At 37.7% G+C, this 18,079-nt stretch overlaps 1 protein-coding gene across 13 annotated transcripts in view; it reads right to left on the reverse strand.

Annotated features, from left to right (window-relative positions):
* The window catches only part of LOC123269493 (protein daughterless), a 62,412-nt gene that overhangs the window by 22,662 nt on the left and 21,671 nt on the right, over positions 1-18,079 (reverse strand). Inside the window, exon 1 of one of the 13 annotated variants that reach the window (XM_044735231.1) lies at positions 11,146-12,426. The exons of the other annotated variants lie outside the window; for them this stretch is intronic. Within the exon in view, the coding sequence (XP_044591166.1) occupies positions 11,146-11,331 (186 nt within the window). The 5' untranslated portion in view covers positions 11,332-12,426. Of the gene's footprint in view, positions 1-11,145; positions 12,427-18,079 lie in introns of those variants that run through there. 13 annotated transcript variants of the gene reach the window in all.

An 18,079-nucleotide genomic window follows, 5' to 3' on the forward strand; every position in this document is an offset into this window, starting at 1 on the left:
GATACAATACACCGCAGCAATTACAGCCGTTAGACATGGCTTATGGATTATGGGAATATCTATCGGTCTCTTATTGTAAAAGACACCTTATATTATCATTATATTATACTATATAAAAGTGTATAAAAGTATTATATGTTTATACGCCCTTCCACACATTCAAGGCCAGATCTTGTTGATGAAACAAGTCACACGCGAGTCATACAACACTACTCAATCCTCCTCCTCCTCCTCCTCCTCCTCCTCTTTCTCGAGACTGGTCCGGCGACTTATAATCTCCAGTTTTTCCCAAAGCAGGCAGCAGGCATCCCGCCATTTTCGTAGTTTGCGACAACGGCTAATATGGCACTCGAACGATCCAATGAATTTTTCATCGGATACAAGACTAACGACCCTGAAATGTGTATAACCGCATCTCTCCAGAGGAACAAGAGATGATTCTGCTTTTTGTCCAGTTTATATTTATATATACATATATATAACCATCCAAAGCAATACTAATGTTAACTGCTTTTTCTTCATCGTTTTCATCAATCTTTTTCTTAGCTCTTCTTTTGTACTCGAGTAGTCATATGATGTTGTATAAAATAAAGAGCTTGGACGACTACCGAGATAAGAAAAACGTTTTAATTGGTTTTACTCGAAGGTTAAATTGAGGTAAAACAAAAAGCACACTACTCTAGACTTAACTCCAGTAGTTGCGATTTTTACAAATCAATGACGAAGCACACTGTAATAGCCTCGAAATTTATTCTCACGGAACATAACCTCGGGTATGAACAGCCATTTAGGGAGCTTTGATAAATCCTCATTACAGTAAGCCTTGAAAATATGATCTACTATTGTGTGACTAATCAAATTCATTTTTCTATCCCATAAACAATGTATCGTCTTCTAAACCAAGTAAATAGTTTTGCTTGTCATCCAACACCTCGGTGACATCATCCACCAGCACCATAAGCTACGAGGACTAAACAATAGAGAAAAAATCTCGACAAAGAGGTAAGGACATTCTTGATGATGCTGCATTCCGGTTACACTTGATCCGCGAGTATCATTTTCAAGAAAACAATTGATCCGCAGCAAGCCCAGAAAACATGATGATTGAGAGCCACGGTTTAATTGGAAGCGATTAATGAATTTATTGCGACAGACATGACCTTTTCTTCTTTTCTCTTCATCCTTTAGACTATACAGTACTCTCTATCTTCTATTTTCTTGATACTCCATCCTTGTTCCTCTATTCCTCTGCTCGGGAACTATCTCACCGGTTTTTACCCGTTTTATCAAAGGGGATGAATCGTTGGTTTCAGCACCTAGAGGGCGGTGAGTTGTACCAACTTTAGACACATTAAAAATTTAATAACGCGCTTCGCTCGGCTCGCGCTATATAACACCGCTCGGCTACTCGTTTCACAAAAGTTGTTACAGCCGTCGAGGGATCTTCGAAACAGAAACAGAGAGCCAGAAACAAAGCTATACCCTTTCTCGGGATAACACCAGTGGTTATCAAATAACTGTTGGGCTTTAGATTAACACGAAACCCCTTTTAATCCTATACCAGCAATCATAAAAACTAAATTCGTAGCTCATAGTCTATAATTTAAATGTTATCAATTCTTAAAATGGGTTCGATGTTTTAAACACCATTACAAACTTCTCTATTCCTTAATTTATCTCCGCTATTATTTCTCACATCCAATAAATTCGTCTTTTTGTTGATCTTAGCCAGTTTTATGGCTTTCCGATGTTTAATGCTTGAGTAAACGCCCGAGCGAGTACTGGTTAGTGAAATTGAGCATACATTCACAAAATATATATCCTTCGATTAATCAAACGCACCTAACTCACTACTAAAACGATTACCACTATTTCTTTCATCAATTATTGATAACCTTGTAATTCAACGAATCCAAACAAAAACAAGTTTCTTTTTCTATCTCGGGATGATATTTTAAGAGTTGTTTTTATTTTCGATAAATTTGTCCAAATAAATGTTTAAACAAAGAAAAATAACTCTGACGGGGTAGTTAGCTTGCGGTAAATGTTTTTGTAGATGCTCAAGAGAAAATAGTAACATGGTAGTTGGTAGGGTCCCTTCCAAACAACGAGGGAGTGTGGGTTAGTCGGACATTTTGAGGAGGGTGAGACGATGTCGGGGGTGTATTTACCCCTTGCTCCTCACCCCAATCCGTACAACAGTGAAACACTGAGAGAATATACATTGAGCGTTGTAACGTCCCACTGTCAGGGAGTAGCGGACCCTTCTGAGCGGTGAGGGTCTGCCCTATGATTTGTAGCTGCGTTATAATGCCTGAACTGTACCCCCCGGGTGTATCACCCTCTCCTTTTCGCCCTCGGAACACACACTGTGGCATAATAACGGCTCTGTCTTATCCGAGCATTGTTCAACTGTGCTCTCTGCTTTGTCTGTGTGTGAATCCGTCGCACTTGCTGGCAATGCCGCACAGAATTATGTCGCTCACCCCCGTGACCGCTGTCCAAAGTCCAAAGGGGTGTTAGCTAGTCTCTTGCTATTACAATTGTAAACTTCCGATTGTTAAGTGGCTCATTTTGCCAAATATAATTCGGATTTGACAAAAAAATAATCGTGAAATAGAAATTGTACTACTATTTTTCTGGTCCCTAGTTTTAGTTTGTGAGGGCGTGGTGCCGATAGTTCGACGCTCGACGTATGTGATCCGTGCGAAAGATTGCTACACGAAAAACTACTGAAGAAAAGGGAGGTTCGCTTCAGGGCGAAATACTACGCAGTAGATTCAGCCCTCTAGGGGTGAGTGTGTTCATCCCTTTTTTGTCAGAGCCTGAGGGTTCTTCGCGTCACCTACGCATTAAGCGTTTCAATTATTTGATCGCCCGATAGAATTATACGCGTCGGGCTGGATTTGCTCCGAGCATAAACTCTAAAGAGAAGCTTTTTTCGTCTTATATTATTCTCGAGGGGGAGCCAACAATAGACCTCGTCGAGATTATTCAGAGCTGAAAATTATCCTCTTTCTTATGCAACAAATTCAATCAGATAAACATATTTTATTGTTTGTTAGAGTTTGAGGATCACTAAATCCAGTCCGATTTGTTATTTGATATGTGTAAGGTTAACAAACTGACTTATTGCTTTTTTATCGTAAGTAGGGGTGCAAAGAGTAATTCTAAGTAAGGTTTTTTGGGTGGAAAATGAGCAAAAGGAAGGTTTTGACGATAAGTGGGAATATGGAAGCAATATTTGTTGAATTTATTTATGAATCTTGACATTTTCAAATATTCTATTACTTCAGCCACGATAAGTTCATGACAGCCACAAAAATACAATAAATCAACGAGTATATCGTGTTTATAAAATCATAAGTATATTTACGAGGTTTGTAATGTAATGTAGGATATTTATTACTGTATTATATGTGCAGAATGAGAATAATGGGGGTGGCGCCACTGTGGTTGTCTGTCAGAATACTAGCTTCGATACAGATAAAGAGGGAAGGTTAGTTATATTCTCAGTGGAAATAGTGCGCAGCTTTGTGCGGTTAATCACTGAGAACGGCTGTCACTCACTAGGATATATTGATATCTTGATGTTTCAACGTGATCCATCGAGCATGTAATAAACTTTATTTTTATTTCCAATATTTTTATCATATACTGTATAGTGAATTTTATTTTCCAAGCCCATAAAAGCTTTTAGTTTTATTTTCCACCGGATATTCCTCCGGGAATTAATTAAAATTTATTTAAATTGAAAAGTCGGATTTAATATATAAAAAAAAAAAAAAAAAAAAAGTCACGGTAATAACTAATTGTAACTCAGAGGGTTTTAATGATGAGATAAAAAAATAGACTTGAGGATAAATTTTACAAAAGCTGGATAAGAATTTGAAAGACACTGAAACTTACTTAGCGGACTTTTGGAGTTAAGGGTGCACCGGAATAAAAGCATCGGAGGATATGGAGAAATAAGAAGAAAAAAAAAAAAAAAAAAAAAAAAAAAAGGCGGTATCGGTGAATAGGAAATACGAGAAGTGTCTTTCACATTTTCCGGAGTAGAATATCTTGTTCTTTAAATATTTAACTACTTTTATCTCCAGAGCTTTTCGATCTCTTTATATCTCGGATCTGGAATTCACAAGGTGAAAGATTATCTCACTCGTAAATTACCAATTGGTGAGATAATAAATAAACAATTTGATGTTTAATATAACGCCGACGATAACGGGTATCGGGCGGATAGTGGGAGGGAGCAAATGAGAAATAATAAATCGCACAATGAACAGTTTATAGCAAATTCGTTATTTCACAATTCAACTACCGAGACTCGGTTGATCAATTGCTCATGTGTACCGGTCAGTTATATGAAAAGTTGCGCACCCTCCCTTTTCGCCACGGGTGATGTCTAGGGCGTATTGCCTTGCAATGCTTGTATAGAATAATATGGAATCCCTCCCTCTTTTCGCATATATATGTGTGGAGTAGTGGGTTGATTTTTCAAAGCACAATAACCCGTAGTCGTCCATAGAGTTTTTAACTTGTATAAAAGTCATTCGTTGAAAACGAGCGCAACATTATTACCGGTCAAACGCACACCGAAATATGTAAATCCCTGTAAAAAAATACAAAAAATGGGAAAATGAAATGGAAAAAAAAAAAAAAAAAAAAAAAAAAAAAAAACGAGGGTAAATCGAAGCAGTTATCCACTGAAATTGGACTCTATCCTTGACGCAGAGGGAAAAAAATATCGTTCATTTTATTTTTCATATTGTACCGAGAGATAAATTCAAGTGCTATGAAAAAATGGCTTAAAAAATCAATACTCTGGAGAGAGTTAGCTTACCAATTGTCAGGTTATTAATTATTTACATCATCAAAACACTTTTCCGTACGTTGAAAAGAATTCAAATGAAATTTGATTTAATCGCCTGGGATTCAGAATGTGAATAACAATTATGTAATAATTTAACAGACACCCCAGGCACCCTCACCACTTGCAATAATTCTATTTGAATTTTCCGGTTGCCGCGAGCGCTAGTTTCCAGATTTAAATTTACATACGCCAAAAAATTCCGGGATCACTCGCGCATTTAATTCGATATGAATAAATCCTCCATCAGAAATATAAATAAATATTAATATTAATATTGAATTCCTGATCAAAGTTACAAATATCGTCAATAGTATATTTTTTATATGGATTTTATAATATAACAATTAATCGGAGAAAAATCTAGCTTGGACCGATGGACGGTAAAGAAGCGATATAATATAATTTGTTTGAATAATTTATCAGCCGTCCAAAGAGGGAATTATAAATATTAAAAATAATTGTAAAAATGATCACAGAGTTGGTGGCATTGTATTCAAATAACGGGCTGACCGTAAAGTTGGTTTATCTGATTTATACGATTTAGAATAAAGCCACGTGCGTTATGTAGGATAAAAAGGGTGAATATGCGGTGTTTCCTGGTGCAAAACTCTCTTTCCCATGTCTTTCTCTCCCAACGTCATACAATGAGTTCACTCAGCATTTAATTGTTTTAATTTTCCGCTAACCACGTGCACAAGCTCAACTATCATGTTGCTCGGTGTATTATGTATATCCAAATGTTGAATTAAGCGACAGATAATGTTTAATTTAAACAACACACGCCAAGAGAATCTATCTCAGACCGCCCAAGAGGTATGCGTAGGCGTGACAAAGGCACCGACAATTCCCTAAACGGTTATCAGACAAACGGTACTTGCTTTTCTGCTCTATCTAATCCGATTGTAATTCTTTCTCCAGATCTGACTTATTAGACTAGCTCAACTTGCTGATCATTGCGCAAGGGTGGACGCATTTTTACGGCTAGTTTTACAAAAGGACAGATCTAACGTCGTTGATGAACCGGAAAATCAGAAGACCAAAATGATTTTTTAAAATATAAACCAGACAATGGGAAGAATGATTTATAATTTTGGTGATGTGAAAGGGAATTGATTTAGTAGCCGGTCACATCGCTCAAATCCGGTACAATGTACAACTAAAAAGAGAGATAAATAGAATAAAGGCTCAGACAGGTCCTCCCTCTGCTGGAAACTCAGCCCTTGGCAGGTAAATGAGGGGGCGATTCAGCTTTGGAAGGTTAAGCACCCTGGTGGGGTTCTTGGGGCCCTAAAGCCCGCCGATTGGCCGGTCGAGCGAGCACCTGGCGGACAGCTGCCGTCGCACTACTACAAGCGCACGCGCTTCTACAAAGCAGGTCCCTCTTTTTCCAAGTGTTTGTGTGTGTGTGTGTGTGTGTGTGTGTGTATAGTTTGTAGTTGTATTTACTGCCAACGGAACTCGGAAGAGTATTAACAGTTACCGTTTTTCCATGATAGGTTTTAAAAATTTACAACGCCGAAACTTGGTATCTTCTGGTGTTGGTTTATTTTTTTATGGCTGAACCTTCTTTTCTGAACTTAGTTACGTACCAGAACTTTGAAGACAAGTACAATAATAACAACAGGTATACTTATATAGTCTACTGGTAAAGTCGCCACCAGTTTTTGGAGACAATAGACCTCGTCGGGGATTAGTGGTGGATTTACCAACCAGTTTTCAACACCTTAGTTTACTATTTTGAACCTCAATTTACTCGGCTACCCAAGAACTAGGGTTTTGACACTTTTTAACTGATAAAAAATCTAGTACAAGCTTTTGTTGTGAAAATGTTATTTAGTTTTTACCGTCCGAGCAACCAAATTGATTATCGAATATAGAATCACTGAGTTAAATATGAAACTTGTCCTTGTAGAGTTACTTATCTTTATCTCGTAAACTCGTATTTTAATATAAAAGAACTGGCACTTGTGTAAATAGAAAAAAATTTTAATTTCAACCGATATAACAACGCGATTTCGCTAATTACAAGTCGAAAAAGAAAAAATTTAATCTTGCCGTTACGTCAGAATATTAAAACAAATCAAGAGCAAGAAAAAAGATACTTTGGTAGGAAAGACTGAAAGGGAACGGGGGCTGAAAAAATGTTAAAATAAATGTTAGGATGAGCCAAAGCTCGGAGATTATAAGTGTAATATAAGATAGAAACCCACAGCTGGAGATAAATGCTTTTTCCAGGGTTTGTGGTCCCGTAGACGCTTTTTTTCTCCTGTACTCGCCCTTTTTTTTACATTCGTAATTTTCCTTTCCACTGGTCCTGACTATTTTCTCTGTAGTTTCTGGATGAGGTGCCTATACGCCCCGCGATTTAAACCCCGGTGGATAAAAACGGGGATAAAAGACTCGCTGAAAAAGAAGAACAGAAGGAACAACAACAAGAAAGACTCGACACTCAGGAAATGACCTGGCAGTGGCGTAGAATTCTGACTTGGTCTTCTTATTCTTCTTCTTCTTCTTCTTCTTCTTCTTCTTTGGAGTTGGGAGTTGCTGGTATGGTCTAGTGTTTCACCAACGGGCTATTTAAATCATACATGGCTCCATGCCCCAATGGCCACGACATACCAGAATAGCCGGATATTTTTCAATAATAAATTGTCGTTGCAGAATCGAAAGTAAGCGTATACCTGATTCCCGGTCACTCGAGGGTTTACAAGTCCAGTTCTCAACAACAACTATATTGCTCTATTGAAGTATTTATAGTAAAAGTCAATAAATTGGCACTAGACTACCGGGCAATTCGTTGCTGTAATTCGTTTAGTTTATATTTTATACATATATCTTGCACATATAACTAAAAGAAAAAGGAAAAGCACTAACTTCAGCCAAGACCCCAATCATTCGTCAGTAACTCAAAAAATAATGTGTACAGTAGCTGGATGTTATTATTGTAGTTTAATATTCTAAATGGTAGCAACCGTCGCCGGATCTAAGATCTCGAGTCAGGTACTGAAAGGCACCACTGCCTTATGTGTATGATGCACACAATATGGATATTTATTAAAAGTAACAACTCTTGGGAGATAATATGCGCTTGTCTTATCTGCCTTACACTAAAGTTTTTTTTCTTTTTTTTTTTTTTTTTTTTTTTTTTTTTAAATGAATTTTTCGAAACAATATTATTCCACCGACAGAATAAATACGTGAATAAGAAAACAAAAATAACAAATTCTCGTTTTTGTATGCTCGTGGGATAGTTCAAGAGGGAAAAAGGTCCTCGAGTAAGTACAAGGGGCCAAAAATAATATTTAAAGGCCGAAGGAGAAAAAAAAAAAAAAAAAAAAAAAAAAAAAAAAAGTATAATCAGTAGTCGAGGATTGACGGGGGTTAGAAAAATTTAGTCTCGGAATCTTGAGGTTGGGGCCTTTTTCGGGTAGTCCAAGTAAAGGCAGAAGACTAAACACGCCATATGGCCCCTTTGGTTACTATGTTTTTTGAGCTTCCTTTTTCTTCCTGAGCTCCCTCTGCTCGTTTGTTATTTATTTCCTTTTCTCTTTCACTCTGTTTGACGTCACGCTCAACAAAATGTAATCCAAGTATGCATTCGGCAAACTGCACTCGCTTTAATAATTATCCACGGTAGACGCTCAAACTGGGGGGACATTGAATAATATTTTTTTTTTTTTTCAACAGAAATGTCATTAGTCATTAGTAAAGTTGGGGAATAGGCGTGAATTAGAGCGACTTAAACTATTAAATTCTCAAAAAGTATAGAGTGTAACATCGTAGCCGCTCATTAGTTCCATACATCACTCGCCTGTCGCGCCATCTCTCTGGTAAACGCATACATCAGCTGGGACGGCGAAGATCCAGTAGCTCGTGTGTGCACATACATCGGATATGATCTAGTTCGATCGAGGAACAACCAACAGCCCAGTTGCTAATTCGCAATACACCTAAGCGTGTACAATGGTTATGTAGATGATGACTAATATCATCGGTAAGAGCAAGACACGATGGAGTAGACATGTATCTCATATTAGATAGCATTGGGCTATTAATACAACATCGTGATATACTGTATTATCACACATGTTGCGTGCGTACTCTCAACTCTGTGGTGGACTGGAAATAGAGCCTAACATGAACATCCACCCTCTAGCTCCAGCTCTAGCTCTACCTCTTGCTACCCCTTAATCGCTGTCTCGGGCTTCCGCGATTGTGTGTCATTGTCCGAGTCCGTGCAAGTTACACAGAATTGTGCACCACTGATACAGATATAGACCTCTATGTTAGAGCCAACCGGGTACTAATATAATGGTAATCTAGTAGATTAACGGCAGCGATTCTACACAGTACAATATGCTTTGTATGTTCATGTCATATAATATCCAACTATTATTGCTCCCGAGAACAAGAATCCATCAATTTGCGTTTCTTCATCTTGATCTAACCAGTGAAGGCCGGATACAGGAGAGAAGGCCGGAAATATGTCTTACGAAAACAAGTTTTCTGGTGAGGTGATTGTTAATACTTGTCTTCCTTTTAAACTGGTGCAATTTCTTAAATGAAGATATTTACGATAATTATGTAGATGTTGGAACAAACAACTCTTGATGATCGATTGTTTTTAAATTGTCCTCGGGTTGTACAGTGCATACAATGAGTAATTACTTACGGCAATAAAAAAACGTGTACCGTTATGAGTTTAATAAGCGGCTTAATAAAATGCTGATAGAAAACACACACATACATACAATGGGTACGTTAAAATAAAACTAATAAAATAAGATTATGAAGAAGAAAACGAGGAGAAGGAGGAAGAAGCATATGTGTGCGTTGAGGGCGCCACTAGTTTTCATTTTAGTTTATTTTTTGAATACTCTCTTACTCATAAAACTCATCTTGCTGTCTCGTTTCCACGGTGAGTATGTGTCGAGACCTTGAAAGAGACGATCAGTTGGTAGTTACTACTATAGAGTTAAGAGACAAAAAAATAAAATAAAACTATAGTCCATTTTTATGTAATTTATGCTTGCGCTGATTATCTTAATTAACAATCAACAGGGGAATTAAAAATGAAATACTAATTGACTTTTATTATCATTTTGTGTGTATCAGCTCTCCCTTCTACACTCCGTTCTTCTCTTGCTCCTCATTTTACTTGTGGTTCTTCCTTTCCTTCTTCGGCTATAATTTTATTATCATCATAACTGAATAGCTTTAAAAAGAGCAGCGGGAGGCCAGGGGGTGTAAGGTGGAGGGGAGTTAAAGCATGGATGTGATGATAAATGGTGAAACGGTTGAGAGTCACTGGAATCCAGTCCATAAGCCAGAGAGAGAATAAACCGAGCAGAGGAGTAAACTGTACTGAAATACACACACAGTTCACATTCAGTAGATCGGAGTGCTGTGAAAAGGAGGGTAAAGTGTGTGAGAGAGAGTCGGGGGGTTAAAGCCTTATTTCTCACTCAAACTCGGTACAACAACTATAACGTCCCTCATACTCTATAAGTCCTCTCTATATAGAGTATATGTAGTGATGCTGTAGCTCTGGTGCAGCCGCCCCCTCTCGCTCTCATTGCCGCCCTTTCCTCCGTTACTATACGGATAACAATGGCGTGCAAAGGAGATTAACAAACAGAATAAGCTAACGCATAATCGCATTATTTCTGGCTAAGCCGCATTTAAATTAGATAGAAATTCCATTTAACGAAATAATGCCTCCCGGATCACGAGTCACATCCTCCTGCTCTGAATAACGCCCTCAAACCGTCCACCTCCCAACTATTTTTATCTAGTTTTTATCATAAAAACTAACACAACTATCAAGAGGAAACAATAAATTCAAAATAATCAATGTTGTGAGCGTTAAATTTAATTATGGATTAATTGAGAGGTATCAACTTGTTACAGTTATTGGATTTCCGGTAGCATGTTATGCTCAGACCTTTTATTTCACCAATCGGGTAAATATAAAACCGGCAGGAAAAGGATTAAATCCTTTTAGCGCCACCCGGAATATAATAAAAATAAAAAAAAAAAAAACGTATTATAGAGAAACATTCAGAGCTTGGGACTGAGGATTCACCATTGAAAAACTCATTCCCGTGTGTATAAATGCTTTGTAATTCAATGTGCCAGCAAATGAACAACAAAGGGGTGTCAAATAATCGACGGTTTGTGGAAAATCCGGATACACATCCAATCCGGATGCTCCAAAAGTTTATCAATTATTACTTTTTTTTTCTGGATATTTTATTTTAGATTTGTTTTACCTGAGGACCACCATCGACGATTGACTGGTAAGCTGACTGGAAGACGCTGCCGAGCTGCGTCATTCCTTCGTCTCCCATGTGGAACATTATGTCACCAGGAGATCCATTGTTGTTGAGGTTGTTGTTATTTCCCATTAGCTTTTCGGTGGTACTGATGTCGCGCAGAATAGTGTTTGACTGCATCATCGATGATAATGGTATGTTTATTCAATTACTTATTCGTTTTTTTGCACAATTATACTTTTAGAACCACTTTTTATTTTGAGTTTAAACAAATATCAAATCACACTAGCAGTCTCGTTTGTTATTGCTGACATTTTTACCACTAAATACGGATAACTTTGGAGAAAGAATCACAGCCCGGAAAAATCATAACTGGTACAACCAAACGGTCACCAGTTTAAATTCATCCTGTCAGTTTGACAGATAAAAGTGTCAATAGTCGCCGGATAGTGTCTGGTGAATTTTAAATTTACGGCTCGTACGTAAAAAGGTTTATGGGTGACAACCGAAAAAAGCGTTTTTTTTTTTTTTTTTGCCTTTTTCCTTCGGTATTATTTCGATTTTTTATTTATATTTCTTCCCAGGTCCTATCAGAAAACGAACACGCGGCTGAAACGTCGGACACACATGGCGGCACGAGTCGCGTCGTTACAACGCCAAAAAGACCAACTAAAATCCACCATATAAAAAAATATACATATATTCTTCTTTATTCTTCCTTTGCTGGATATTCTTCTCGAGTTTTAAGATATAAATAAAATAATTTTAAAGATTGTTGCGTTTTTTGTACAAGATTTAAGCTCTAGAACACTTTGATGGCACTTTAAATAATTTAACCACTCAAAACACTCGTGTAATGGGTACGTCAATCACTGAAGAATCTATTGCGGTATTAATCACTAGTCTTTCACTGGTAATACATAAATTAATATATATCTCGACTAGAAGTATAAATATTTAAAATAAAACTTGGTTTCGTGTTTTCGCACCATTTGCTCTTGTATTTCCGCAGTGAGTCGAACAAAATCCCGTGTCAATATTTCTCGTAGCCCGGGTCCATATCAAACGCATTCACTCGTGTCATAAATAATATTATTAATACAAAAAAGAGTAATAATAAATAATATAGGATAAATAAAAACTAAAACCGTTTTACTGCAGACAAGTAGCCTTCGACAGAGAAGGAGATAACCGAAATAATAAAAAAAAAGCTCGGGATCACATGAAAAAGCGACAAAATCTCATGCGGTCGAGGTACGCGACGCGACTGACGCTCGACTAGGGGAGGCAAGCTGATCTTCCCTCCCTTCGTCGTCCAATCGACGGTAGAGTCCCCTCCAGCGCAGTTTCCCCCACTTTGCTAGATTCAGTACGGCGTAACTCCATCATTCTCCTCTTGGGGTTCTCCCTCTTCCTCCAACGGCAGATGAACATAAAACGGTGTCTCTCTCTTTTGGGTGAACTCTTTTCCCCTTGGGGTGCAGCTTGTCCCTTTTGAGTTCGCGGGAAGTGAAACAACCAGCAACCCCTACACTCGCTTAACTACGGGAAATACAAGTGTAGATGTTAAAGCTGTAGCAAAGGGCTCCGAATATAAACGAGCTGCCGTTTTCCATCCGCTTTTATTTGTAACTCTCTTTGCAGAGGATCTTCAATTGTAGGCCAGTCAAATTACCTCGGTATGACCATAAACAATTTCACTTGATCAAAAATTGATCAAAGTCTTCATAAAAAGTGGTAATTTATCAGTTTTTTGGTTAATGGTAGCTTTCATTAATAAAAATCATCAACGGCAATTATTTTTCACCTATTGTCAAAATATTATTAAAAATTGCTTCAGTAGGACTATGTTATGCTAGTAGCAAATGCTTGGCCGTATACATTCGTGGGTGTTGTGTTAAAAACTGTGGGCAGATCCATTCTGAAAACATTGGCCCACTTGTTGAGCCGAAAAACCCCGAATGATCCTACCGCTGATTACCGAGTCGTGAGCTAAAGCCCAACTGCAGTCTTGATTCTTTGGTTGTAACACAGTGTGTATTTGCAAGTTCTCTGTTTTACCTTTTGGATCTGATTCATTCACTTAAAAGCTGAGACTCGTTCGATGATCCATCAGTCTGTCTCTGTCAGACTGAAAAGAGTCAGCGGAACTTTTGTTATCTACTAAAGTAATGCCGTATGGCAAAAATCAGTTCATTCAACTCGGGCCAATAATGAACAAAGAGCTGATATGAATGGGTTACCAATTCCAATGACTATAATTAGTTGTGGCCATAGCAAACTTTGAATCACCACCCAATAATAATACACATAAGTGTAATTTTGGTGTCATTTGTATACGGTTGTATATTGTCTGTCGTGGTGGGAGAGATTATAATTACCCAAGTAAAGCCCACTCTAACCCAGTTGGCGAGCGACATCAGCTCCAGTTTGACAACGGAGGCCACTTTAAATCCGCAACAACCGACAAATCCATACAACCAATAACAACAACCGCATTTATCATTTACGTGTTTTCCCAACGGGGATATTCAATGTCCATCTTCTATATTCTCAATTCTGCTTCACCATGGGACCACCATCTACCCTCTTTTATTTACCATATCAATGTTACACTTAACACAATCAAATAATAATGTTACAAGTTATAAAACTATTACACTTGTTTGCTGATGTTTTTCTCTCTTTTTTTCTTTAAAATACAAAACAGATGTTTACAGCCATAAATATCTTTGGGAAAATTGTTAGAAATAGGGATAGAAAAATAGAAAGCCAAATGATGGATCGAAAACTCGAAATAATTAAAAGCAACCAATATTCCTGTGGCGCATGCTACCCGTGACCAATTTTTGACAATAGCCCACCAGCATTTTCAGAGAGAGATTTAAATCGACTACCTGGCTCAATGTACCAAGGGTCGAGGCCAAGTACAACGTAAATTTGAAAACGATAAATGTCTATACCGCAGGAATTTCCCTATTTTTTTTTTTTTTTTTTTTTTTTTGCATTAATTTTTTCTCTAGATCCAAAATATCTGAAGGGAATAAAGTAGAAAATAGGTTAAATTTATGATCCTACAAGAATTATCCATTAATTCCAAGTACCAGTGAGCCTATTACCGTTTCTTTGAAAATCCAAAGACCGTAATAGAAGAAAATAGATGATTTCCTGTAATTTTGGCAAGTGTCTTAGTAAAACCCGGACGGTAAATAAAGTGGATAGTTTTGTTAGTTTCTCAAATGCGGGCGTAGTACCTCTTGAGGCATTCAAAGGAGGATATTAACCTGACCCGTGTGTTAGTAAAATATTATTTTGTTATTTGGAGGTTCAATGAACAAGATATATACCAGCAGAAGAAACGAAGAGAGTTAATATAACAAGTTAACCAATTGATGATGAAAAAATAGTTTATATGATAATTATTATATTGAAAGGAATTTAAAAATAATTAGGTAACCTTGTATAACCAACTGTGTCAACTTTATTCCTACATGTTCTTACTCGACTGTTATAATGTTGTTGAGTTACGAACAAAGTCTGTAAGTGTGAGTGTGAGTGTGAGTGTGTATTTAAATAAAAAGAATAAAGGAAAGAAAAAAAAAAAAAAGAAACGATAATGTTAATAATAACCAAACGAGGTACAATAAAAAAATAATAAAATAAATAAGATAAATTATTAACAGAGAGTCTTTACAATTTAAAAAGGCGACGGGAGAAAAGGATCGTGATGTCTTTGGATTGAAATAGAAATAGCAGAGAATTAGGTTATAACTCGGCAGTATATTGTAGTACCTGGTTTGGGTTTGGTTCATCCGAGCTAGGATAGAGGATACTACGGGAGGAAAGTGGTCGGCTATAAGAGAAACGAGCTTTCCGAGTAGAGGGTGAACTCCGGAACACATTAACTGCAGAGCAAGTGGAGGACAAGGGGCTGGAGGACCGGGGACGCCTCTGATGCTTTTCCACCCCACTGGCGTAAGTAAACTCAATGGAGAACGGAATCACCCGAGCGATTAGTCCCACGCATATAAGGGGAAAACGATCGTTTTACCCTGGCCTGATGCTCATACTTATAGTTTAGCTCCTCTCAACTTTCTTTTCCCCTATAACTATATACTGGTGAAAGATTAAAAATAATAAAATCACTTGGCACATATTTTCAGTGGTTTACTATTGTCAGGAATAAACTACACATAATGCCATCAGATAAGGAAGTCAAGGCTTTCGTTTCTCCATTTTAGGATGATTCCTCCCTTTCACAATACTATCTTTCTCACTGGTGGCATTTCCAACCACAGCACCAGGGTATGTACAATACAATATTAGATTGCGTGCACTGTTTTCGCTAGCGCGTGTCCGCTCTCAGCCCGTTACGACCCGATAAGTCCGTTTGCTCGCGAATAAATGATCAAGATTCGTTACAAACCTCTATATTTGGATTAATTCAAACAACGACCACGACAATGCCTCTTTATATCTAAACAAATATATAAATATATAAATATACAATATTCCGGAGCTAAATATGCGTGCACGTGTTGTACTGGTCTGCAGTTACATATTACGTGTGCACATCCATGTATGTAATTTTATTGTTGTTATTATTATTATTATTATAGAGATCATGGATGACATTAAGATTGAGATTTATCGAGCCGATCTGTGACCCGGTTGCTCAAATGCTAATGCCATTTTTATTGATTCCCTTTGTTTGTATTTGTCTTTATATATAATGGAAATAACGCTAACAAAAGGACAATGTTAACTGTTAAACTCAATTAGACACTATTGGGGAAGACATGTTGTTTTAGATTTTTATTGCTTTCGTTTGTTTTCAGACCCCGAATGCCGACGCCATTGTACTCCAGGGCAGGGTTGTAGTTAGGGATCCCTCGGATAGGGATGCTTTAGGGTGAGATTTAGGAGCTACTACTGCTCAGGCAAAACCCACTTCTGTAATTTTTTTAACAAATCAAGCGCAGTTAAATTTTAAATAATTCTTCATATGCTTTGAATAATTACTGGCTAGCTTTTTTTAATTTGAAAAAGAAATAACGCCCATAAAAACTAGACAAAATCCGTAGGCGGTTAAATTGGTGCCTTAAAAACGGAAAGAACCTTCTAAAGGGAGGGTAAGATTGAAAACTTTCAAGTCGGTCCCTTTTATCTGTAAATTGAGAGTAGTCTCTGAAAAGTACTCGAGTGACTCTCCAGAAAGCGAACGTAAATGGGAAATGGCCGTATTCTCGATAATGATCTACGATTTTTCTAAAAAAAAGTATAATAAATTTATTTTCTAAGAGCTGAATTGAAATTATAAAAATAATATATGGAGGAATTTATCTATAGTAAGGGATAGAAGAGATATTTACATATGATGAAGCTAATTTACTAAAATGTGGGGATATGATTCAATTGTTAGGTGTAGGGGAATATTTACTCGGTACACACGCCGGGAATAGAGTAGAGAGTCCTCAAACTCTCTAGGGTAAACTTATTTACCCACACACACACACACACAATCATGTGGGATGAATTTCGAGGGCTTGAGATTATTTCTTCGCGGGAGATAATTTCTATTGTATGTTTTTTTTTTTTTGTGCAGAGCCAAAAAATATGAAATAGCATGTTGGATCCAGTCGGTAAGTAAACTGAAGCACGCACGCTAAGTAAACACGTAGACAACCGTTTTACGAGTTAACCGTCGACCCTAAGTAGAATCCCCCGAGGGTGAGACTAGAGACCTCGGACCAGGGGCCGAGTCTGAAAATCCCAAAAAAGAAAGGGTGGTCACATAAGTGTCACGTAGGCTTTGGTACAACTGTACTGTGAATTTATGTCGCCGAATTGATATGTCTATAAAAAATAAAGAAATAAAGCAGGGATGGGTTTTGTCGATTGTCGCTGAACGGTGAACCAAAAAATCCCCGCAGTCATTCAAGCGGACGGGCTCGAGTGCCCGGTAAGGTGAGATCGGTACGCCGAGTTCAGCTCGAGGGTGGATTTTAGTGGGTGTGTATACTCGGAGCGACAAATGGACCGCAAGATATATACGGGGACGTTGTTATGTTTGAATGTCGGGTTATCCGAGTGTGAGAAGATCACCAATAGATTGTTTGCTTCTCGGACTCATTGTCTGGCAAATTTGCTACCATATGCCGATTACATGTCACGCTAAAAATCCTTATCTCTGGATTTTCAAGGGGATCTCAATTTCGCTTAAATTAACCGACTATTATCGGGGGTTTGGTCATTATCTTTTGGGTTTTTTATCAAAATATTCATCGAGTTTTAAAAACTAACGGTGATAATCCAATAACAAAAAAAGATAAAGTACAATGAAAGCGATGGTAACCGTAATGGAGGAGATAATAAATGGTTATTGATATGTTAATTTGAAAACCGAGTTTTGAATTCTCGGTGGTGTCATTAATCCCCAATAAAAATGAACCAGACGTTCGTGCGGGTGAATGTGTATTAGTGCGGTCCACGGACAATCAAAATGAAAAAGCATCCCCTGGACAAGACAGCCGTGAGCCACGTGGCCCGGAGGGTGCTCGCTCACACAACCACTCAAAACGCCAAATTATTTCGCAGGCAATAGATTAATCGTCGAGAAGAACCAACAGCTCCGTGAAAATTCAATGATCCAAAGGATTCGCCGTATGATCAACAACAACCCTCTCCCTTACGGGGGACTCAAAAATGCTTGTTGGTTCAAGGGATTACAATAATATATCGATAGACAGTACAGAGTAGTAGTGCGTCATGTCAAAGTGTGCTGTGTGTTTTGTTTTCAGCACGTATTTAGGAGCAAGCGTGCCTGCCTTTCCGTTGAGTAATACGTCCAAATTATATCCCTGCTATATAAACATTATCATCAGTCATTCTGTTCTATTACATGGAATTGGATAATTAGATTAATGTAAGT

The sequence above is a fragment of the Cotesia glomerata genome, linkage group LG7 (genome assembly GCF_020080835.1).
Source record: "Cotesia glomerata isolate CgM1 linkage group LG7, MPM_Cglom_v2.3, whole genome shotgun sequence".
Classification (NCBI taxonomy): Eukaryota; Metazoa; Arthropoda; class Insecta; order Hymenoptera; family Braconidae; genus Cotesia; species Cotesia glomerata.